This window comes from Strigops habroptila, chromosome 4, assembly GCF_004027225.2.
Source record: "Strigops habroptila isolate Jane chromosome 4, bStrHab1.2.pri, whole genome shotgun sequence".
NCBI lineage: Eukaryota > Metazoa > Chordata > Aves > Psittaciformes > Psittacidae > Strigops > Strigops habroptila.
In genome coordinates, this window is record NC_046358.1 from 18417026 (window position 1) to 18442158 (window position 25133).

General features: G+C 39.4%; 1 protein-coding gene across 2 annotated transcripts in view; it reads right to left on the bottom strand.

The window, feature by feature from the left end:
* Positions 1-25133, bottom strand: part of KCNH5 (potassium voltage-gated channel subfamily H member 5) — a 165033-nt gene that overhangs the window by 39074 nt on the left and 100826 nt on the right. For both annotated transcript variants that reach the window (XM_030484218.1, XM_030484219.1), the window contains exons 8-10: positions 24831-25030; positions 13123-13375; positions 3016-3212 (exon numbers count right to left, since the gene is read on the bottom strand). In XM_030484218.1, the coding sequence (XP_030340078.1) occupies positions 3016-3212; positions 13123-13375; positions 24831-25030 (650 nt within the window). The remainder of the gene's footprint in view (positions 1-3015; positions 3213-13122; positions 13376-24830; positions 25031-25133) is intronic.

The following is a 25133-nucleotide window of genomic DNA, read 5'->3' on the forward strand; positions in this document are numbered from 1 at the left end:
ATTATTTGGGAGTGAGAAAATATTATTTTCCCACTTCACTGAGACTTTCTCTTCACTATCACGTGGAACTAACCTTTTGTACTCAGTACTATTATTAATTTATTAGCCTTTTGATCATCTAAATTGGTTTGCAGTCTATGGACTACATTTAAGTGCTGGGTGAGCGACAGTGCAGCAAAAACGCATGTGTGTGTGCACCCACATACATGTACATGTATTTTGAAGAGCAGACCTGAGGAAGAACAATTCTGTCCATTACTTTTGACAGTGAGAACAGCCATTTTCTTGAATACAGAACTGCAAGGAGGGTATTCTTGTTTTAATTAAATGTCAAACCTTACAAGGGATAACTACTCAGAAAAAGTGCTAAATATATTTCTATTGAAATCAATTAAAGGAGACAAGCATTTTCTTTCCATTTTGATTACATGTCTTCAGCACAAACTGCTGCGGTACGGTGCAGCTCTCTCAGCCCAGTCCCCCTGACAGAACAACTGCTTTCTGTTCGCCTGATGAAACTGTCCTGAAAGGCACTACTTTTCATAATAGATGAACTCAACACCAAACTCTTCTGTGCCCTAAAGGAAATCACATATACTTTCAGCAGATACAAGGTTTGAAACAATACCCTCAGTAACTTTATGTAACAGGATTTAGATTGTGTTCCTGGTGTCGAAAGTAACATTAATCTATGAATCTGTGAATCTATTTAGGAACAACACACAGAGTTTCTGCAAAGCAGGCTCTGGCTCAATACTAGAGCTGCAGTATTTCTTACTGCATCTTACTGCAATACTACAAGTAAGACTCCTCCCAAAATAGTTCTTAGGTAAAACTGTAGGAGACATCATAGGTGGGGTTCATCTGATATACCCAGGGTATTTAAATGTTAGTGATCACGGAGTCTCTCAAAAGTCAACAGAAAAGGGATGGTTTTCCCATCCCAGACTGGGCAGTGAAGAGGGGCCAGGTGATTGCCTTCTGGAGAAACCATTCTTCATGGACTATACAGGTGACAGGAGACTAGCTTGGACATCATCACCCAACTTTTTGTGAAACGAAATCCATCCTGCATGTACCACATTGGCATGACCTTTCTTTCACTCTCCATCCATTCTCATGTAATACCCACACATGCTCCTGACCAACATTTCCTTTCCCTCTGCAAAATCTAACATTTCTTTAGAAGTAGTGTTCCTATTTGCTTTGAGTCACTGTCCCCATGACAAAGTCCATATGCCTAACACTGAGCTAGAAAGCAGGTATCTGTACTCAGGACCTGAGCTCCATGAGAGTTTCCACCTGGGTGGCTCCCTAAGCCAGGGCCCTGAAGAGGAACTAATTTTCCTTAAAAAAGGTGCATGATAGAGAGGAAAATCCATGAAAACCCAGCTAGGAAGCTATTCCCCATATGCATCCACGGACTACAGAGTTGAACTCCAGCACATTGCCCTGTCAGGAAAAGCTATGTACATGTTTTTGCTTTACACAACCTTGTCACAGTTAATGGGGGGTGGGGAGCCCCAGGAAGCTAGCTGAAGTGACAGATCCTCTGCTTTAAGAAGCAAAGAATACATTTTGGCACAATATATGTGGCATTATCTTGTCCCATGAAATCAGCATCAGGATTGCCTGAGCAGAATTGTCATCTTTGGACTGTAGTTTATGGCACGTCGCAGGTAGGTGAGATGGCAAGTTGGGGACACTAAAGTCAAGGCTTGGAGGACATCTTATCAACAAAGAAGTGATAAGCTAGAAACCCCAAACCAGCTTTCAAGCCCCAAAGCCCTTCTTCAGGTCTAAAGCAGAATTAACAACCTTCAAGTCAGAGGTAAGCTGACAAGCTGGAACCAAACCTCATTATAATTCAACTCTTTCAGGCTCCGGCACAGAGGGGAACTGTAATCCCCTTGCATCTGCTTTTTGCCATGGTTATTTTGTGCCACACTTCATACATTAATGAGCACAAGGAACGCACTAAAAACTGAAAGAAGCATTTGTAAGAAGTTCCCATGGCTAGAGAGAAACTAGACTTGGAAAAGTAAAATTCTAGTTGTCCTGAACTCCTCTTGCTGCAGAGGTTGAAACTGTCTTCTGAAATACTGAGGTAGCCTTACTACTGTACTGACGTACATTATCAGGTGAGATGCCCAAGGTACAGCTGCAGAAAAATGTGTTTCAGCAGCTAGAGGATCACAGTTACTGCTTAATAATCTATAAATCATTGTTATGAGATTTCTCTATGCAAATGAAATTTATATAACCCCCATCAATCTTACAAACAAAACATAAAGATCAAATTTTGCAGCTGAAATGTGAATTAAAGAATCCCTTAACCTGTTTTAAAGATATGTCCTTACAGCTAATTGCATTTTTAGATGGAGTGTTCTTTGAAAGGACTAATGGATAGTGAGCATTGCTGATTGATTATAAAATGAGCAGGAGGCTTTAAGGAGTGAGCTGTGAATGTAAAATTGCTACCAAGCTTTATTAACCTTGCCATATTAAAATTCTAAACTATGCAAGTGAGAGAAGCAGGTATTAATACAATACTTTGGCTGAGAACATTTCATTTATTTAACTTAAATAAATTTCTCTTAGTTGGTCTATGCCCTGCAGATCCATCAAACTGTCCTCTGACCTGTATCTTAGAAGGTGAGAGACTAAACCCCAGCTCTGGGGAATCAAGAATCTCCATTCTATCAGACTATAAAACTTCATACGTCATGCAATGGGGAAAAAAAAAGCCAAAAAACAGCAACTGTGAAGAAAAGGAAAATAAATGTAATTCATGTGTTAATCTGCTAGGACTGCTTCTCAGAGCTGCAAAACTACAGGTAACTTTTATAGAGCCATCATTAACAAACAGCAGCAACATTTACCGAAAGGCCAGTTAATCTGCAATGACCTGAAAACATTGAGAGTAAATTAGGGGTTGTTAAACTCTGCAAACAGTCTGCAAAAGCGTGCAATGTCTTGGAGAGAGAAAGAGGAAAACAAGAACTGTTGCCTTACCCGTTTCCTCAAATTGCAGGTGAGCGTGAGATTCCTTGAGAATGAGTTTGCAAAAGCAGTATAAAAGTCCAACACTTTAAGCAAGGCTTCTCGTTTAATAATATGTAAATCGCAGTATGTCAGAGCCCGTACATTGGCACACGCATGGGCCAGACTGGTTTCTTTCCAGAAGATATCACCAAACACATCGCCTTTACCTGAAAAACAGCAGGACAAATTTGTTAAAAGGTTATGCTTATGCAGTGTTCGTCAGCATACAAATGATTTCTTCCCAAACTGTCTTATGCTGCCAATGATTCTAAAATAAGCTTCCAACTGTGAAAACTAATAAGGGTAAATGTTTTAAAAGTATCTGAGGTACTTGAGTATCCTTAGCAGTAGCCACGGGTTTTTACGGTATTTATAGATTGCTCTGTGAAGTGTTACAACACATAAAAGCCAGGCTGTAAAGGTCTCCTTGTAGCTGAAGATGCAGGTAATGGATTTTTCAAAGGCTCCTGAATATAATATGTACTTAACTGATGTTCAGGTGATATGACATTTCTGAGGGTCTGTTCCTAAGTGACTTAGGAGCCCTGCTTTTACCAAAAGCCTATGACATCAAGGTTCCCACACCACCATGGCTTTGCAGTGTGGTGCAGGAGCCAGTTTCCAGGGGCCAAGGATCACATTTTAAAGGATCTTTATACATTTTTAATTCAGAGTGAGTTGCAACACTCCTTCTGAAAAACCCACCAAAAACCTCCCTGAGACTTTCAATCTTTAAATAATCAGCTCTACATTTTAAACACATCCAGATGCCTAGTTCTAAACCCAACCATATCCACTTAAGCAGAGGCTTACACTTTAGTCTGTGCTGAGTAAGACAGGGTTTGACACCTTAGACACCTGCACATATAAATGCCTTCAACCAGATGTGAAAATTACACCTGAAGGCTATTTCAGCATTGGTAGGCAGTGAAGCAGAACAGCTGATGCATATTTTGAGGACTTAAGACTAGCTGTAGTCCCGTCTCACAGACAGAACAGCTCCAAGGGATAGAATTGCATGACATATGCTCAAACATACCCCAGTTTCCTTTCATCTGCAAGGAATCTGCATAGAGAGCCACACTCGACACTGAAGCAGGACAAGTTGGGAAGATTAGCACATCAGGTTGAAAATAATACTCCTGACCTAACCAAAACACCAGCATGGATGCAGACTGAAGTTATGCTTTTAGGTTGGGACGCTATGGTTGCTCTGAGGAGAAGTAGTGGCAGCAACAGAAAGCACACTGAAGCATCCAAAAGCTGCCTTTTGCTCCCCAGCTGCTTATCAGCCATGGCTTGAGTGAGAGCCATAGTGTGCCATTTGTGGCCAACACCTCAAATTTGAAAGCAGAAGCCATGGTACAAATGGTTTGTTTATTTTTCAGACCCCAGTGTTATCCAAGCTCTTTATTTTAGCACTTATTAAAAGGAAACTAAAATCAGTCAGCCAGTGGTGGTATGGCTATTGATTTCAGGTACCTCAAGCAGCCTCTTGGTCAAGGTTAATGATTTGGGGATAAAAAACGTAATACATTTTAATAATTCCTCTTTTAAGAACTTGTAACATTTCACTCAACTCTACTGTGGGAACACAGACCAGAGCGATTATTTATCCAACCTTATTACTTTTGGGGGACAGATGTTGTATTTCTCTTTTCCATTTCTGTTTTAGGTATTGTATCCAGTAGAGCATATCTCACATTCCTCACGCAGAGTAAAATAAAATGTGTCCTTAATTTAATTTCCTTGATTTTATTTTCTAACAAATGTCTATATAGCAGAATCATTCCTTAGAAAGGTTATAACTGCATTCTCATTGAACCGCTTTTAATTCTACATGTTTTGATATAATTAAAATTAACTACTATACATAATACAGCTAGTATAATTTATAAAGCAAGCTGCTTCGAAATACTCTCCTCATCACAGAGCATTTCCTAGTAACATATCATTTATCCAATGTACTGTTTTGAAATTACCCATTGCAGTTAATTGTCCTTGTCTATACCCACAGTTCAAAACCTGTTTTACAGACATACTCAGCACAGTTACATAATTTATAGGAAATAGACCATTTCTGAAATTCACTAAATTGCTTAATGGATTTGCTCTCTGAGGTGGACACAGGACAGAATTGAGTCTTGCTTTCAGTAGCTGCAGAGTGCAGTTAAAAAGACAGAATTCAACAGGAGGGACTATTATGATTTTCCCACTGAAATGTCAGCAAAATACTTGTTTTCTTCCCAAATTTAAGGTAATACATAGTTAATCTAAGCCAAGAAGTTGAAAGCAGTGCATGTTTGCTCTGAAACTCTGCATGATGGTGCATTACAGTATGTGTACCCAAACCACAGATAAATGAAATTACCATTCATAAACTTGAGAAGATCTTCTCATTGTCTTCAGTGAGGCAGGGAACTGCAGTGGGTCCCTCAGAAAGGCTGGGACATGATGAACTGAACCTATTCGCTCCTTCATGAGCCATCAGTTACTGGATTTGAATGGTGAAACTATAAGCTCCTCTTACATTGTGGTTTATTCTCTTCAGAAAGCAGAATATCTTGGAAGTGTTTAAGGGTTCTTGAATTTGACATTTCCCATACACACTTCCAAGTCTCATTTCCCTATTATAAATATACTAAGAAATGTACTGAATGAAAACAAAACCAATCAGATTCTCCAAAACACATCTTTTCTCATAAATACAGAGATTAATGTACTATACTTTGTCTCTATTAACTGTAGTTCACTGAGTAGAGAGTGGCAATCATTTATTCAAGTATAATTTTACACAGTGCAACTAAATGAAAAAAAAAACCTCAGCTTTCAGAGTTGCAACTGAAAATTTAACTGGTAGGTCTGAAACACCAGCTACTCAGAGGCACCTATATATTCTACGCTTGCACAACAAATGCACACCTCTAGGATAAGCTCGGTGCTGGGCTCGGAATACAGAGGTGCTTGGGGCTGATGCCGCCTGCAGACTTTTCAAAGCCTCTCTCTAGAGATTTCTTGAGGGCTCAGCATATTACCTCCCAAATCTGCACAGTTCTGAGTTCTGAGCAGTCTTAATACTCCTCCTGAATGGAGGTGAAGATACGGGAAGTCCTCCTGCCCCTGCCCTCACCATGATCAAAGCATTGCTGCAAAAAAGAACACTGTAAATTGGAGTGGGAACTGCTTGCATACCTTTTGCACTTGGTATGAGGAAACGGGAGGATTTGGATACTGCTAGATTAAAGCTGGCAGGAACATGGGTGTAGGGATTTGGGAATGAAGGAACCACAGAAACCAGGAGGACATGTGCAAGGTGTTGGTGACAGGCATAATTTTTGCTGAAATAACTACACTGGTATCATCCTAGACACGGACAAAAATTTGCTGGTGTATTATGTCCATATGACTGTGCATAAAACGTACTATAATATGTACATATAATATGTAACTATATAATAGATATTTCTATACATTATTCTATCTTTTATATTATGATAACTCTCCCATACAAAAGTGGGGGGAAGGGTGTTCTCCGCAGCCTTGCACCATAGACCGACTTGCCAATTTGTGAGACAGCAGCTCACACCTGGACCACTCAGGCAGAAAAGATCTTAAGGGCCTTATGAAACTCCTCAGGACCTTGTAAAGGGAATGAAAAAGTCCTTGCACTTAGGAAGGAAAGACTCTTATTAAACAGTGTCTCAGAATCTTTATATATCTATGCAAAAGAAAAATTTATCCTTCTCCAGATGAGAAGTATCCTAGTAGATACGAGAAGTCGATGGGGCCTTTGGAAGAAAATTTGGGCAGGCAACGAAACAATAAATTCTTGGTGGAAAACAGCACTGAGGAAAAACACATAAAAGGGACTGAGACTTCTTAAGGTGGTAAGGTGGTTTTCTGTGCTGTGCAGTCACATGCCAGCAAAGGTGCTTTGCATTATTTAACCCAGGGCAACCTTCCCCATCTGTGCCTAGAAACACAAAAGAAATGTACCTTTCTTCCAGCATTACAGACTGCTGCAAGAAGACCAAACGGTCTGTACAGATATTCACTTCACTCAGTTTTAGCGCAAGCGTCCTAGTACTTCATCTTTTTCTAGAAGCCCAGGATATCTCCATTTTGATTTTATACAGAAGTAAGTTTCTATTTTTCCCGACTGAGGAAATCAACTTGAAAGCTTGACCAGTCCCACATCTTCAAAACTCATAAGGCGAACCAAACTGCCTCAAACTGTTAGTCTGATTTAAAAGAGATATATCACATGATTTTTAAATAATTTTCCTTTTCTGTCACTGCCAAGACTTCTGAGTTCCTGGGTTTGGCAGTGAAGTGTGCAGGTCTAATTCGAAAACATTTCAGTTCAGTGAAAGGAATCTTTCTGACATTGGAGGCTGCAGATCACATGTCTAACACACCAGATGGCACTAAATTAAGACTGATGCTTCTTATTATAGTTAACTAGCATGCAGATAGAGACAAAAATATTTTAAATTTACAAAATAACATGAAAAATTGAACTTTCCCTTCAACTCTGTCGGTAAGAACTAATAACACTTTGGAACAAGCATCTGTAGGACTAAATGCTACATGGTACTATGTATGCCAACTCAAACCTGCAAGCTACGACTTAACTGCAAGGCACATGCTCAAGAAGAACTGCACAGCACAGAGCACCACGTCACACTGGTTCTCAGATCAGCAATTCTTCGACTATTTTGTAAAATACTTTGAGATTCAGCACTCAAAAAACAACCTGCATCATGTTAATTTTTGCAGTCCTGCATTTGAAAAAAAAAACAAACAACCCTTTCCTTTACAAATCATTTTCCTTTTAGTTATATTAGAGCTTTAACTCATTGGAACAAAAGGGACTTTTTCCATAAATTAAATAGGATACAAGTTGTTCCATAAATTGCTACTGGGTGCACAATAACCTGGGGAAACTCTCACAATTAATGTGCCTTGGTTTACATCACATGAAAAACAAAAAAAAAGTTCAGTATAAATATCAAGAGCTGATATGACATAAAGGCAAATTCTGCCTCCTTCATTCCACTTGAGAAGAAACTCAAGCTGCAACTAAACTAATTAAAATAACAGAATTAATTACTAATACTATGAGATGTAATTGCACTGACAGGCAATTTTTTATGTCAGGGAGTACATCACACTTGGTCATACTTGTCCTGCACAAAGCACATGCCTGGCTGTATAATACCAAGGAAATTCAAAGTGCTGATGCATGGATCCCAGACACCAAATTACTAATTCCCATGGACGACAACTATTGAGCACCTGAGTCTCCTGCTCACCTAAATGGATGTTGTTACTTGCTCAGCCTCTACAGAACTTTTCTCTGTGTGATTTGGCAGGAGACTTAATCTTTTGACCTCCAAACACATGCAAGACTAAGAGCAGAAAAAGACTCATCCCAATTTTCAGCTGTCATACCAAATTCAAGACACGCCACTTGCGCTCTTGCTTTCCTTAACTCCTCTGATACTGCATAATACCCCCTTCCCAGACCTTTAATAAGTGAAACTCTGGCTTGCTAAAAGACAAAAAATCCAATAAACAACAGGTTGCTCCGGGAGTATATACAGAACATGCTGAGAATTAACATGCATAAAGGCAAATACAACTTAACTGAATACATACAGGATCAGGACCCTGAGTGCGGCTGAAAATGAGCTACTAAATATACATTCATTCTGGCTCAACTATCAAAATTGAATTCATTCAGCCCCCACTAGGATTTCACTGCTCAATATATTTTTATCGCTATGCAGTTTGAGCAATATTTTTGATCAATTCCTACAATCAAAATTTGAATGTGGTGGGTCATTATTTTTCTGCTGGCAAAATGACTTCTTTAAACCTTCTTAATCAATTTGTCTGGTTTAAGTTACAGTACAACTTACATAGCCAGCTGTGCAAAATAACGGGAGCTGGAAAGCAGCTTCCAGAGACACTTGGTTGGCATTGCCACTTAACCGAAACTCCTCGCCAGGAGCAAATTCAGGTTAATTGCAGCAGAGTGAATTGTTAGGTGCCCTCTGCCAGCTGATGCCTCATTTCATTAGCCTGGGGGATGTAAAACCTCTGGTCCTTCCTGAGACTCCTCTGCTGATAACACCTCCCCCAGGCAGAGCAGTGGCAGCTATATTGTTTACCACTGCTTGAGACGGTGGAAAATTACTGATGTGTCTTCTTAGGGTCACCTCACTTGCTAGGAAAGTTTTGATAATTAGAGCCAAGACTGTTTGCCCTTCTCCATTATCCTGTCAACTGCAGATGAGTTATGTTAAAATGACTGGGCCTTGTTTTCTCCAGCAAAGCAGCACCCCATCACACCAGTTCTGCATGTGGTGCACTTTCTGCTACAGCAGCAGTCAGTACCTGCAAAAGGTGGGAGACCGTCCTCGAGAAATGGAGATAACTAATGAGGGAAATGTAATGGAGCACCTGGGTATCTCCATTAATGAGTCCTATAAACTGCAAAGCTACAATTGGATTCATTCTCTCAATGTACTGATTTCTGTAATGCTGATTACTACAGCAGCTGGGCATTTAATTATGCACCAATGAGAATAAAACCAAACCCGTGGAGAATAAAACGTCACAGTGCTGCAAGTTGCCCTGTCAATCACTGGGTTTCACCTGCTTTTGAAACACCGAAGCTGGGGCCATTGCGCCAGGAAAACTACTGCTGAACAAAAGGATGGTTGTCTCCACAGCAGAGCTGCAGAAAGCACCTGGATGGGATGCCAAGTCTCCTGACGACAGTGTCTCAGCAGGCAGGGGGGCTGGATGTGCCAACTCACCATGGCCGTTAGGGAACAGAAAGTGATAAGGCAAGATGGACAAGGGGAAAAAGCAGCAGCATTATGGAGTGTTTTATGCTGGGACCTGAGGGAAGACAAAACCCTGGACTCTGGACAGAAGCACGAATGTAAGAGACAGAAGATGCACATTCCTAACACATTTTGGCATCCCTACCTGATTCACTTTTTGAGGATACTCCACTTCCAAGAATATACCAAAACTTCCATTGGCAGGTGAGCAGGGTTAACAAAAAAAAAAGGGACATACCTTCTCCCCTTCTCCTTCTCTCTTTCTTCAAGCAAGGCAAATAATACTACCATATTAAACAACACTACACTATTATTTCCTCTGCAAGGAGCAGAGGCTGGCAGACAGGTTCCAGGTCCCATAGAGGAAATTAATGAGGACAAGTTTCCAAAGGATATTTATCGCATTTACTCTCTAGGTTACTGCTGGGGGATGGAGAAGATGGGCAGACTGGTAGTACAACCCTGTAAGTTGTCTTTCCCTAGGAAACCCAGTGTGATAGCAAATGCTTCAAGTATTCAAAGCAGGCTACAGAGGTTTTCACATTAGGCAGATGTTTTTAAACCTGGTCTCCCCCTTGGGCAGATTCACTTTCCTTGTGCTTGAACTTCTCAAGGCAGAACAGATCAATAAAAATCATGTTCTTCACTGTCTGATCTGCAGTCACTATTTCAGGTGCCACAGCTGCCACTGTAGATATCTGTCGTGGTTTAAGCCCCAACCGGTAACTCAGAACCACGCAGCCGTTTGCCCACCCTTCCCATCGCCTCCACCTCTGGGCGGGATGGGGAGGAGAATCAGAAGTAACTAGAATCCAGTAACTAAGGTACCATACAAAACCACTACTACTACTACTAATGATAAGGGAAATAACAAGGGGAAACAATACAAAACTAAAAATGGAAAGGAAAAAAAATCCAAACAAACAATTGTCCTGGGTTCCCGGCTTCTTGTGCCCCTTCTCACTGGCAGAGCATGAGAGCCTGAGAAGTCCTTGATCAGGGTAAGCATTACTTAGCAACAACTAAAACATCAGTGTGTTATCAGCATTGTTCTCAGACTAAAGTCGAAAAACAGCACTGTACCAGCTACTAGGAAGGAGAAAAGTAACTGTTACAGCTGAACCCAAGACAATATCATTGCAATTACATCTGGGAGAGATTTCCTTTTGTAAGTGAATTTTTAGCATATAACATCTCATAATTACTCAGTTCACTATTCCGCTACATAATTTGTCAGAGCATTAAAACACTCTTCAGTGTGCTCTAAGACTAGAGGAAGCAGTTTATCTTAAGTTACATTTACACATTGTGCCAATCCCTGTAGTACACAATGAGCATAGCTCTGAGCCATGGGACTGCTTGTCAGCAGTTACGGCAGAATTGAAGGCACTTCTGGTAATTAGGGTAATTCACTTTACCTCGAAATGCTTAAAAGTCTCTCCAGCAAAATGGACAATAACCTAAATACTAGATTTACCATATCTACAAGGTAGAAACAAAAAGGTTTTACTGTTATTCCAAACAAACAATATTCATCAGTAAAGGCAACAAAGTATTGCATGTAATCCATTTAGTGACGGCTTCTAGTTCAGTAAATTACATATTTATTGTTCGTTTTTATTGTAATACCCAGAAAACCATTTATTTGTTTAAATGCTGCTACTTAGTCTTAAAGCTTTTGATTTTTAAATAGCCGTAAGCAAATATAAGATATCACTGAAATCAATAATAAACATGAAACAGTCCAGTGATCTAAAATACAAGGAATTTTTTTACTTTGGAAATTCCAGATTCAGGAGCTTTCACCATAATGACTCCACAACTGAATAAGGAAACAGATTCATTCTTACATTAAATCTCTCTTCTTAAAAACCGTAGTATATACTAGAATACAGAAAGCTGCTGCAGGTATTTCAAAGGAGCATGGATGTGCATTTTCCTGAGTTCATACTCTCCAGCTGGGAGGACCTGGGTTATGCCCTTGGGGAAGACTCCCATGCAGTCCCATCCACATACCTGGACACTGCCCAGTCCAACCCCAGTGCAGGACACACATACACAGGCTTGTACAGCAACACATTGGGAGTCTCCTTTGGCTACACACTTGTCCTAATTTCTTCTCTCCTCCCCCTTGTTGCCAGCTGGGAAGGAGCTGAAGCCTTGATTCATGACGAGCAGTGAGTCCCCATGTCCACCCTCTTCCCACATACCAGGGCAACTTCCAGTGTAGCCCTCATCTCCCAGCCGTCATCCCCATGAAATACAAGAGGATCCCATGAAGCCCTCTGGAACCCTTCCAGGGAAGAAGCAGTACAGAGCTTCAGTGGGGTATGAGAGGTCCCCTAGGACAAGGTCACCCATTGGATTTGCCCTCAGGGAGCCACAGCTCCAGTTTAAGAGAAGGCAAATAGCTAACATTCAGCTGGAGACGAGTTCTGTAATAAGTGGGTCTACTTTAAACAGGCAAGTCAGACTCTGGGTTTTATGCAGAGCTCCCAGTTCTTCCTCTACACTGTTCTGCCTCTGAGGATGATTTCTGCCTCAACGGTAGTGCTGACCACTCAGTCCCACCATCTGCTACACCTTTCCCAATCCCACACAAGCTAGGGAGGAGTCTGAATGAGGCTCTTTCCCACCCACTGCTGGCAAACCAGACACCACAGTAGGGTGACAGGGTGATCAACCTGGAGCTCTCCCATTACTGAGACTTCTCATGCCTATTGCTGGGTAGATGGTGCACCCCTATCTCTTTGCATAGTGAGATCAGGCTGATTTTCTGTAAAGCCAGTTCACTAGAAATGACAATTTTGCTTCCCCGTAGAGACTGTTTCCGGCTGTTATTCTGGGCTAGAATATAGACAAATTAAAATGCCAGTATGAAAGTGGAAATCCTCCCAAGAGACTAACATAAAACAATGTGCATTTTCTCTACCAGGCTTTTTAAAAGATGTCAAACATACAGATGCCATCCTCTTCTGCTCTGAGACACTTTAACTGTGACCAGTGAGCCATGCTGGGCAGAAAGAGCATTCCCAATGGCATAAAAGATGAAGGGATTTCTTCTACAGCAGTATCTCTGGAGACAAGGCATCTCCATCTTATGACAACCACTAGCCTCCTAACAGTCTCAGCTGATGTCAGGCAAGACTAGTTAATATTCAAAGCTAAGCAGAAGGCAAATTTATCCAAACCCCCAGAATTTCAATAGAGACCACAGTACCTAAAATAGCCACCACCTCGTCGTCCTGGATGACTTCTAGGGATCCTGAGACCACAAAGCAAAGAGCATCAACGCTTTCCCCAGCATGATAGATGAGGTCCCCCGGGGCGCAATGGATCGTCTGAAACTCCACAGCCAGGGCTCGCAGGCAGCCGTCACTGGCCAGCCGGAAGGCAGGATGCTCATTAAAAACTTTCCGGTTTAGGTGCACGCATATATCTGCTCTCATGTCCTTTGGGCAAATTGAGAGAACCTGAATAAAAGAAAGATGAAAAATAATCAGCTGGGAATATGACACCTGGCCAGTGTACGCTTTACGAAATAACTAAATGGATGGACCTTAAGAGCTGCTTGGGAGGATCTTAAGATCCATCCATCCAGTTATTTCATAAAGCTTCTGGCAGGAGTTTTATCTTGAATTGGGGTAGTCTTTTTCTACTATCTACTGCTTTCACTGCAGCTGAAAGGGTGATGTGGAAGAAGGGACTATGCTGTTACACTGTTCTCATTCCTAACAGTTTTCACACTTGTTTTCCAGAATTGCAGGTGGCACAACTATGTCCTGTTTGTGGATATCCCTCCAGACTTGGTGCTCTGGCTATCTGCCTGCTGCTACGCTCAATCCCTGCAGGAGCATGGAACAGACACTCAGCGCTTCAGGGCTTGAAGACATAGAAAGACAGACCATTCACAACAGAAAACATATTTTGCTCACATCCAGAAAACCTAGTCTTCAAAGGTCTTTATGTCAATGACCACTTACCGACATGTATCCAAACACGCCTAGGGTTTAGTTTTACTGCCATATAGACATATAATAAGCAACCTGCCCTGGAGGGTTTACAGACTGGAAAATCCAAAGAGTTTGAGATTAGAGCAAATAGAAAGTATTATGAAAGCTTATGATACACAAAGTAAAGGTGAATGAAAACTGTCCTGTTAACATGAAGATAATCTTCATTTCAGATCAATTTAATAAGACCTTCAATTAGTTTCTTACCTTAAATAGCTTTCCCTATTGAAATAGTAACACAAACACACCTGAAGAAACAAAGTGAAAATCTGTGGGATTTCTTAGGTTTGTAAACTGTACGTTAAATATTTGCACATCCTCCTAAACCTACTAGCATCCTTATAACCCTAAAATGCTATGGTACATAATTGCACTGAGAAATATATAAAACCTTTTAAAGTTTTCCTAGGATAAATAATAGAAAAGAGCATGAGATTAAGAGCACTCCAGAAGTCTCATATAAAGAAGACTGCAAATCAATAGTACTGATTAATTTGTCTTTGTACGGAATTAATCTGGCAGCCTGCTCTACAGAGAGTGCGAGAGACAGGGACATTGGGTCAATGTGTTGACTACATTGAATATCAGCAAACGGAGACTTTGGTAAACCTGACTAAGCTTTGAAGCAAATGGTCATGTTAATATTGAAATAAAGCCACGATTTTCATTTCTGTTTAATTCAGAAGATGTATATTATTGTAAAGTATTACTAAAGGTCCTAAAACATAGAATGAGAAAGTAGTAAACAATTTCTAGTTTACTAATAACATTTAGTCCCTTTCTTATTTCAACAGATCAAAGTTGCTCTGCAGTCAAAGATAGATACCATGAATGCAAAAAGGTGAAAGAGAAGTTATTCTCTTAGCCTCTGTACTATGGCGGTCCAAGGCTAGCACGAGCTACTGCAATCACCTGCACTAACCTCTTGCACTCATAATTTTCATAACAATCCCAGAATACCTTTTAAAATTATAGCCTAGAAGGCCTCGATTTAATGTTTTCACATTATATAGGTAGTTGTTCCAATGGACAGCTACTCTCTCTTTTAAAACATGTGCTGTTTCTGAACTAATTTTTTTTTCCCTAGTTTTTCAGCCAACAGCCAGGAGAATTCATCATGTCACTAAAATAAAATACTTGCAATCACTGGAAATCTCTTCCACATGTAGGTGTTTATAGAACATAACCAGGTGGTCTCTTGATCTCATCTCGAATAAATAAGAGAGATAATGGTTTTTGTGCCTAACACTATGAAGCACAGTATCTCTTTGGAAACTTCCCCATAGCATTAGGTTTCCTCACTTACCAAATCTACCAAATAATTAGTTTTTATTTAATTTAACAGAGAGTAAGTCAGTTTGGCTTAATGCTATTTTTTCTGTAACAAAACATTGTGGAGAACACATTAAAATACTCTGCATTAAGTGGTTTTATCATTAAAAAAAACCCCAAAACACATTTGACAAGACACATTCTCTAATAAACCATTTTTTGCATTAGTAATAATGTCTCGTCTGCATTACTGTTGACATATGCTGTATTACCTTTCCATAATTATATTAAAGGCAACTTTACAAACATATACTTGACCGAGTCATTCCATTTACCATTAGAAATATGGATACACCTTATTTTTTCCAGTTAAAAAAACCCAACAAAAATACTTTTGAGAGTGATTGCTTCACCTCAGCCCTACTTCTGGATCAAACAGAAAGCTTGTCTTTATTATAATAAAACAGCAACATGCCAACTTTCTTCTTCTTTATAGTAATTTAATGAAAATTCTGCTTTTCTTTTTTTTTTATTTGTATCATGATTGATTGATGATTTTTAACATCTTATCTGCTCTTGGGCCTAAATTATGGTTAGAAGTTCTTTATTTTTCTTTAATACTTTCTGTAATGTAAATGCCTTTGACTTAAGACCGTGAGTTATGAATTCTCGAACACTACTCTTAAGAAAAATGTCTGTGTTCGTACATGGCTGATTTCCAAATTTTATCTTTTAAGCTTCCAAACTGCAGGAAAAAATTATTAAATTATTGCATAGGTTGTTACTATAAGATTCTGAGATGTTCCAGGACCTTTGTTTTTTGGAGTGTAAATTAACTGTGTCCCTAAAGAATAAAAGCCACTTGGATGCAAAGCAGCACAGTGTTTCTTCACAAATACAGAGTTAAATACAGAATATTAAAAGAGAGCACTCAAAGCATTACTCTGTATAAACACAACAGACATATCTATCATCACACTGTAATACGAAGAGACAGAAGAAATTCCATTCCACAGAAAAAGCCAATCTTAGAAAGCATAATTTAGGAATTTTCTGATGTCATGATAAAACTGATTCTCCTAATGACATATTTCTATATGGAAATATCACTTATCAACTAGTAGTATAGCAGTAAATGAGGAATGATGCAAGAGTTAGCTAGGAAAAAACATTATTTCAGTTTTCTTGTCTGCTACACTGCAAACACTGAGAACAGAGAATGGAACAGATGACAATTAAAAGAAACAATATTGAAAGATTTGGCAAAAGAACTTTGACAGATAAAGATAAATGTAGATATACATAGGGAAAAAAAAAAAAGCAAAGATAAAAATATCTTAATATTCAGCTATTTGTTTTCTGTATGCTCCAAGCACAGGACTTCATGATCTACAACCTTACTTTGCAGCACTTCTTTTTGTGTTTACAAATACCAATGTCATGAATTCAGAAGGAGTCTCACAGATGCTACCAGCTTCTCTATTAGTTGTACTGTAAAAAGGGGTTGTTGGTGACACAGATTACAGAATGCAATAACTTTCCTGCTTCCAAAGATCCTAAGAGCAGAAAATAAGAAAATCGGCACTTCAAATTTGGGTAAACATTTTTCTGAAAATGATCCCTTATTGATAATACAGGATGTTGTCATTGTAAAATGCTCTTACTGAGATCTCAGCAGTTTTAAGACAGCGCACAATTAAAAAGATACAAACTAGTAGCAACATGGTTGTACATGAGTCCATATGCACACACATTGGTGTAAAAGAGAAATTCAGTTTAAGGGAGAGGATATCCTGTAATGCTTAATCTACTGTTTCAGTGTTAGGGAAATGCCTCCAACCTCATGTTAGTAGAACCAAAGTTCAGATGGGACGTTTGTTGTAGCCTGTATATTCTTTCAGCAGTGCATCAAAACCCATTAAGACAAATTTCTGAAGAGTAAATTTCCTTAGAGATTTCAAGAAACCTATCATTTATAAGCAAGGCAGGATATTAAGGTTGCTGACTGCAATGCTTTATTAACGGATGGTTTCGGAGCACATGGCTTAGAGCAGACAGTCTGCAGGGACCAGATGCTTGTGCTGCTAAAGAAGTTGCTCTGAAACAAATCTGTAGCCACAGACTTCTCAGTCAGCTTTTCCATATGTATCCAAGCAGCATGAAAGAACAGAACCTGTCACGTTTCAATGCAAAATCAGAGGAGAAAGTCAAATTCTACCCAGAGGAGAATTTTGCTGGCTATACAAACTGTGTTTCTACCAGAAAAGGACCAAGGTTCCATGCCATATATACCCAGAAAGACCTGAACCACTACAAACTGAGAGAGGAGAAAGTAAAGCACAGAATAACATTTATCTCTTCCCTTCTCTCCAGAGAAAATTAAGCCTCCTCAAAGTCAGTGAGGGAGACAATTGTAAGACAATTGCTGAGCTCTGCCATCATCACCTGGAACCCAACTGATACAAATCCCAACACAACACCACCTAAGGCAGAGATTCAACACTGCTGTCATCTCTAGAGCACCCTATGGCATACATAAAATGCTGGTGGTGAGCATGAAAAGCTTGTGGCTGCTGCTAGAAACTGGGAAAGTCAGTAACCAGCTCACAGGGAATTGGCACAAAACGTCTCACTATCTTTTCAGCTTGAGATCTGTAAGGGGGGAATAAAATTCTCATGGAGGTTCAATCTGACTTTTTTCCTCTCCCATCCATTTCCTCAGCATGCTCAGGCAGTTTAAGATAAGCCTCTTGAACAGCTCAAAGAACTCTATGGGGAGTAGAGATTATGAAGAACTCAAAGAAAAGCAAATGAATCGAAACAAAACTGTACAGATTAAGAGTGTGTCCGAACAATATCTTTTAGGAGGATTTTAAGTATTTTTTTTTTTAAATCTTCCCCAGCTGGAAAACACTACAGGATCGCTTAGCAAATGTTACAGAATCTGTTAAGACTTGTTAACAAAAAGGGCAGAGGCCAGTGAATCATGAATGCTATCTATTTGCAATTCTCTTTCAGCACACAGGACTCTCACTTTCTCGGGTTTTAGCTAGGGGACATATTGACTGACATTCAAGTGAAGAGCTTAGACAGTCTTAGCAGTGGAATAACAAGGGCTGTTTCCTAAATGAATAACCGTAACAAATATTGGATATACTAAAAAATGTCAGCTTTGACAATAAATAAAATAATTTCTTCCAACTTCTCAACAGCTATAGGCTACAGATAGCTCTTTTTATTTTGTGGACAAAGGCCACTCTGGGTTTTCAGACATATTTAGCAGCCATAATCAAGGTCAGTTCTTACCAAAAACCCACAATACCCTCTAGGCACCTGACCAAGTTATTTGGATTTTTAGAAGGATTTGGCTCATTTGAGTGTTGAATTCTCTTGCAGACCTGGCTAAAAGTGTTACATTTGGCACTGCCTGGAGGCCAAAGAGACAGAGGTGAGAAAACAACTGATTGGCAAATCACAGAGCATTTTCCTGTAATAATCAGCTAATTTTGTAAGTAACTCAAAGGTGATGTATGGAACTGAGCAGTTATTAACCCTGCATGCATTAAGGTAATCTTCAATACATCACTGAATATCTTGGCACTAAGAATTGAATTTCAGAAGTAATTGTGTTCTCTGTTTTAATTGCACTAAAATCCAAGGTCACTTGGATTTCAGTGCTCAGAAGTTGAGATCTGACAATCAAGTCTAATAAATTGAGTTTGTCTTATTTTCTTAAAAACAATACATGAGCTGAACCAGCGATCAAAATGCTTAGATTTGGCAGTATAGTAGCAAAATTAACTACTGTTGTTAACTGAGTTGGTTTAACTGCGTAATAAGTGTTAGAGACATAAAAAATCTCTAGAAATTGGCTCTAGATTACATTAAATTCAGTATTGTTAACATTGATAGAATCTGGCTAAGGGTCTGAAATCAGAGGAAGATGAGAGGCATCACCATGTAATTTAAGGAATCAAGTGGTTCACCAGCACAAGGCCTGCTCGTTTGTCTAACGCAATGAAAAGTGTGGTACATTAGTAACATTCACTGATGACCCAAAGTAGCAGATTCCAGGACGCATAATGGTTGTAAAGTTGAAGGTTTTCAGTTTTGCTATAATACCTATCCCAAGCACAATCATTACATGACCTTCTAATGGGGTGAAGGACAGCAGACTACAGGGAATTTTATCATTAAAAATCTACTTAAGATAAAAGAAAGAAAAATAAACATCAGAAAGAATATGGCATACATCAAAGAATCTCTCAATATTTTTCGGAGTGACAACTTCTTGTACCAAGGTCACCCTTGGAAGAATGGTCGATCAATGGATTATTTTATTTTGTGCTTCTTCTGGAGGTGGCTTTATTTTCTAACATGCAGCATTTTGTAAGGACACTCAAGGGTGGAAGCATTAAAACAGATTTGTAGAAGACGTTCCCCTAGACTAGATGTGGTCTCTGGAACTGACAGCCCTTCTGTCAGCTCCATCCCTTTGATGCCAGTGCTCAGGAAAATGTCTGACCCATCCACTCAGCTACTTACTCCCCCGGGAAACAAGCTCATGAACTGCTACATAGCCCTGGCATTTCCTGAAGCATGACAGGTTCATAGTTTAATCTGTATCAATCCCAAGATGAACACATCCAAGAGGCAGAGATAATAGTGTATCTTCCCTGGCTCTGCACAGTGCATACAGCGGGAAATAATCCATACCATCCACACAGGTGAAACAGAAAGCCCCACTGGTGCACAGGCCCCACTCTCGGACCCGTGTGAAGAACAGTGACACCCTGACCATCTCTCCTGCATCCCGCTCTTCAAACCGTGGATTGCAACTGTACCTGGTCCTAGCTCAGCTGTGCGAGGTGAAGGAAGACTTCTTGTTCACCTCGTCCCGATCTGCAAGGAACGACCAACAACCCCGCCTCTACAACGAAACAAAAATACTTGTCCAAACGATTTTTACCTTCCCTCTTCAGCAGGGAATTGGTTGTAGCTGTCACACCTAATTTTGTAGAAGTTCTCTTCGGCCACGAAGCTTGGAAGCTTTCTACCCCCGTCATCCACAAGGAAATCCAGCCAGCACTTATAGACACCTCTATGCGACGAGACACCCTAGGAATGGCAGCCTGATTCCCCTATTCATCTCAGGGCATCACTAATTATTACTACAGCTCTAGAAGATCTTATTAGCAGCAAACATGACTAAAGTGCACTGTCCTTCTGTAGATTAATGTTTAATAAAGTTACAGCCTCTCTCTATTTACCATAAACTCATCTCTCCAGTATGAAAGCTTAGTGGGCCAGTGGTGAATAGTTTTAATACTGTATAATTTTCCCATGATTTCCATTTTAGTCACTGTGATGTGGAACTGGCTCTCATTATTCAATTGCCATTGATGCTTAGGTTGAGACTAAATAGATGCCTTTTTTCTCTTTCAACCTATGACTTTTCTGAAAGAATCAGCTGTTTAAACAAGATAGACATTTATTTAATTGCCTTCTGAGCACATCCTAAGCCATACAACAGCATAGAGGTCAAGAAGAGAAAATCTTTGGGTTTTACTGACATTTCAGAACTTTATCATTAGATGAGACTTTGACACATCTGCATCTGGTAATGGTTGTTCTGCTTTCATGTATAATGACCTATTTCTTATAGAATAGCTAATATCTATAAATTTTTCATTTGCTGCCTAGAGATTTCAATAAAAACTAAGAGATTTGAATTCAGTGTATGTTTCATTTATCAAATTATTACTGTAAAGATTTTTTTCAGCTGCATAAAAATGGTCATATATAGGATGCATACTGTCTCCTTTTACCTCTCAAAAACCCCCAGGTTCTGCTGGATAAGAGATAGTGTTTAGTATATAAAGGCTTCTTAATTTTGTCATCTATTTAGCTCTGCTCATTATTAGATGAATAACACTGAAACCTGTAGCACTAAACATGAAAAAAAAATCCATCTTGTTTGAACCACTGTTACACCAGGAGATAAGAGTTCATGTGCATGTATTACATATATCATCCAGCTGTCAGAGGAGGGCTCTCATGTTTAAGTGATTTAAGATTATAGACCAGAGGCTGCTTGCTTCCCCTTAAGTAATAACAATAAATATGCTAATGCTTTTAGTGTCATTGTTAATTCCTTGTTTGTGAACACTCAGAGACAGGCTGAAGTGCTGTGGTTTGAAGACAGGCTTTGAAGACGAGCTATTCCCAACGAGAACAGGGAAGCCAAAATTGTGTGCTGTTAAGCACCAGTACTTCAGTGTGGGAGAACAAGCCCTCTTCCACATACAAGGACAACAGACTGGGGCTTTAAAACAAAGTTCTGTTTGGGACAGCTTGCTCTCACAAGCAGCAAGGACTAGATCTTCATTTATCTTCCTCCATGCTAACTTCCACTTTGCCTTCAGTTTCCATCTAAGGACTCATCAGTTTTAGCCAAGATCTGTTTTAAGACTACACACCGAATGTGTCATTCTAGCACAGATAGTTGAGCTCTGATGCAACAAATCTACATGTTAAGTGGTAGTAATTCCAATCAAGTTATTAAATTATATTTTAAGTTCAAGCATATTAATTTAAAATCTACAGTTATCAAAGAAATGCAGGCATGTGTTTATTTTTATTCCATCAAATTACTAGGATTGTTTATCACCATAGGAACCTACTGTAACGCTCATACAAGAAATTTCATTCTCTGTTAGTACATTAGCCTTCTTGCTCTTTGAATTTGGATTTCAAAACAAAGCTATTTCAACATGCTGAGTGACTGAATGAAATGTATTATAAATTTGAGGTAAATGATGTTGCAAAACACATTTCAGTGTGACAATGCAGACATATTTGGAACATCTTAGGATGTAATCCTGTATGTTAGGTTGAAAAACATCCTTGGATGATGGAAACTGAGCTGTCTGATGGAAACTGAAAAGTTGAGAAATTCCTCAGTAATTATCATGTGTCACAAGCACATGTATTTTGCAAGATAATAAGAAACTTATTGAAAAGTTCATCAAAATTAAGGAGAATGGGAAATCACAAGATATCTAGACAACAGACTGGTCAGAATCCCATTATTGGAGCTTTGAAAACTACACTGGAAGAAACCCCTAAGGTCACGTCCAGCTCGTCGGACAAAGCAGAGCAGAGAAGCAATTCCAGACCTGGTACAGTAATCCCCTATTCCAACCTACACTGGAACACTATCTGGATCTAGCAACTCAGCTAAATCCAATTTAGTCTCATTACCCCATGGTGTCGCTGTTAATAAATCTGACTTTGTGTACCTTGGAGGCCCCTACAGTGTACTCCCATCCACTTCCTGCTCTAGGTTTAGTACAGATGCATTCCATTTAAATGCAGAGGGTCTTACAAGTGGGCTTGAAGGGGTAATGAAGGACCTAATGCAAGAGAAATGATCCACCCTACATGACTAGTTTCTGGGACTGTACCACTGTTTCTATGATTTGTCAGCTGGGATTTACACCATTTTCTCTTTTTTGTTTTGGTGAAGCACATCACAACACCTTCCTGAGTGGAGATAAAGGTAGGAAGGCTGCCTGACTACAACACAGCTTTCCACTGTTTTGCTAAAACAAATCCTGACTTTGGTTAAGGTCCTGCAGCTCAAAGGAAACTGCCTGATCCTTGCACTTGTACAGACCCAGGGATGATCAGTGCAGGCACTACCGGCCACTGCTGCTGTTGCTTTTACAGACTTGCAGGCTGTAAGGGATAGAAAACACCAAAATATTCAAACCGATGCTCAAGTTCTTACGTTTATCTTGTCTCCTGATCTTCTGTAACATGGGCTTTTCTGGGAAGTTCGATTAGATGCAACTACTGATGTCCAGATGCAGAGGTTCCTGAAATCCTTCCACTGTTTTAAATAGGTTTTGGATCCAGGCCTAAGTTTGGGCAAGTCTTTACCAAGGGAAAATTGTTAAAAACCCAAGTCGCAGATGTTACAGCCATATTAATTATCTAGCTAAGCAGCCACTACAATCTTACAGATGAGAGAACACTGCTTACCATGAGTCGAAGATTATGGCTCTAACTGCATTTTTATAATCTATAAAAGCGGACATGCGGAAACTATGGAAGGAAATTTCAGTAATTAAAGCATAGGTTCTCCTAATTCACTGCAAAGCATCATTAAAATCTAATGAAACTGCAGTGGAATAATACAGGATTCTGGCTTAACTGCAAGGAGATAAATGCAAATGAAAGTTGAATTTTACATGGTTTGAGCTTACATGATAGGACTGAATGCATTTACAGTAGTTTACACTATAAAAGCTCACTTTTAACACTGTATGAATCAGGATTGGGAAGTTAGAGTATTAGTGTATAGGAAGTTAACATATTACAGAATGTGGCACACTGAAGCGCAAGAATCAAAGAAATCAAAATCCTTCTTACTGAAAACAGTTGTATTTGTGATGGTATCCAAATTTTACAGCCCATGATTAATAAGATAACTGCTGTTGCATCAGCATGATGTAAGACTAAATTTTTCAGTGTAGCAACTTTATCTTGGCATATCTGAGCAAGCTGCATCATCATCACATATCTCGCAATAGATTCAACTGAAGCAAGAACTTCAAATCTCTGCAAGTACTAGACATTTTAAGATATTAATCTGCCATGACACTTTCTTACCCTCTCTCATGCCTTTTAAGTTCCCAGGAGTGAAATCTTCACGGAAACTGGAGATTGAATGCCTAATTTCAGCTGATGCGTATCAGGTCCACAGAAGCCACAGGAGTGTTGCTGATCTCCACTAACCAAAAATCTAGACCTAAAACTCTTTTATCTTGCCTACATTCAAGGTATTGCAGGTGGAAACCTTCCCATCTAACTTCAGTTCTCTAAAATATCCAAGACTAGACAGACTCATTGCACATATCATGGGGAAAGAGAGGCCCTTAGGACAATTCACTTGGTCTATCCTGGCACACAGTGAATCACTCTCCAAAGATGACCTTCTACTTTAATCAGCTTTTGAAGAAACCTGAATGACCAGTCCCTTCTGAAGGCTAAAGTCCTGTAGGACTTCTACCCCTCATGGCTGCCAGCAGTGCCACATTTTCTGTATCTCCCTACCAAAGACCTTAAGTTCTAGCTGAGAGATTTTATCTCAAGGAGATCAACCTCTACTGCCATTAAATCCTATACTAATTATGCTGATGGATATGTCGATGTCCTGGGCATCAGCAAAGGTCCAAGCCAATCAAACTCATTTCATTGCAACTCACAGATGCCAATAATTTTCAGAATAATACCAATGTAGGTTAGACACCAAATTACGTTCACGGACTAATTTGAAGACCAATTTCCCATTGATTTCAATTGTTAAGTATATTAAAATTACTTAGCATTTAGGCAAAGAAAGACTGGAAATCTGAAAACATTTACCATAATGGAAAATAAAGGCATATTTCCAAAGCAGCAAAACAGTCCTTTTTTAAAACATCCAGGTTTTGATCAAAACAAACAGAATAATGGAGAAGCATGCAGTTAAGGACTTGTTAGTAAGTTATATGCTGTTATACAGTCCTGTTTCCAAGAATGTACACAACAGACACAAAACTCTTGCTGTCTAAATTGTTACCTCATGCACTCATACCTTCTCTGTGTCAATTCCTTTAGACATGGACCAGGTTGAGACAATATAATCCATGACTCTTTCACTAAGGCCTTTTGGGACTTGATATAATTTTAGGAAATCCCTCACATTGTTCAGCATCTCATGGTATCGGTTGGTGTTGGCATACATTTGCTGGAAAATGGTGGTGACGTTTCCAAAAATAGTTGCATAAAGAAGAGCTGAAAAACACCAAAGGTGATTAAAAATAAATATGTAAAGTCCAGTAAATGCTACTTGTAATTCAAGGATAACATCAAAGAATTTTATGTATTGTTACAAATT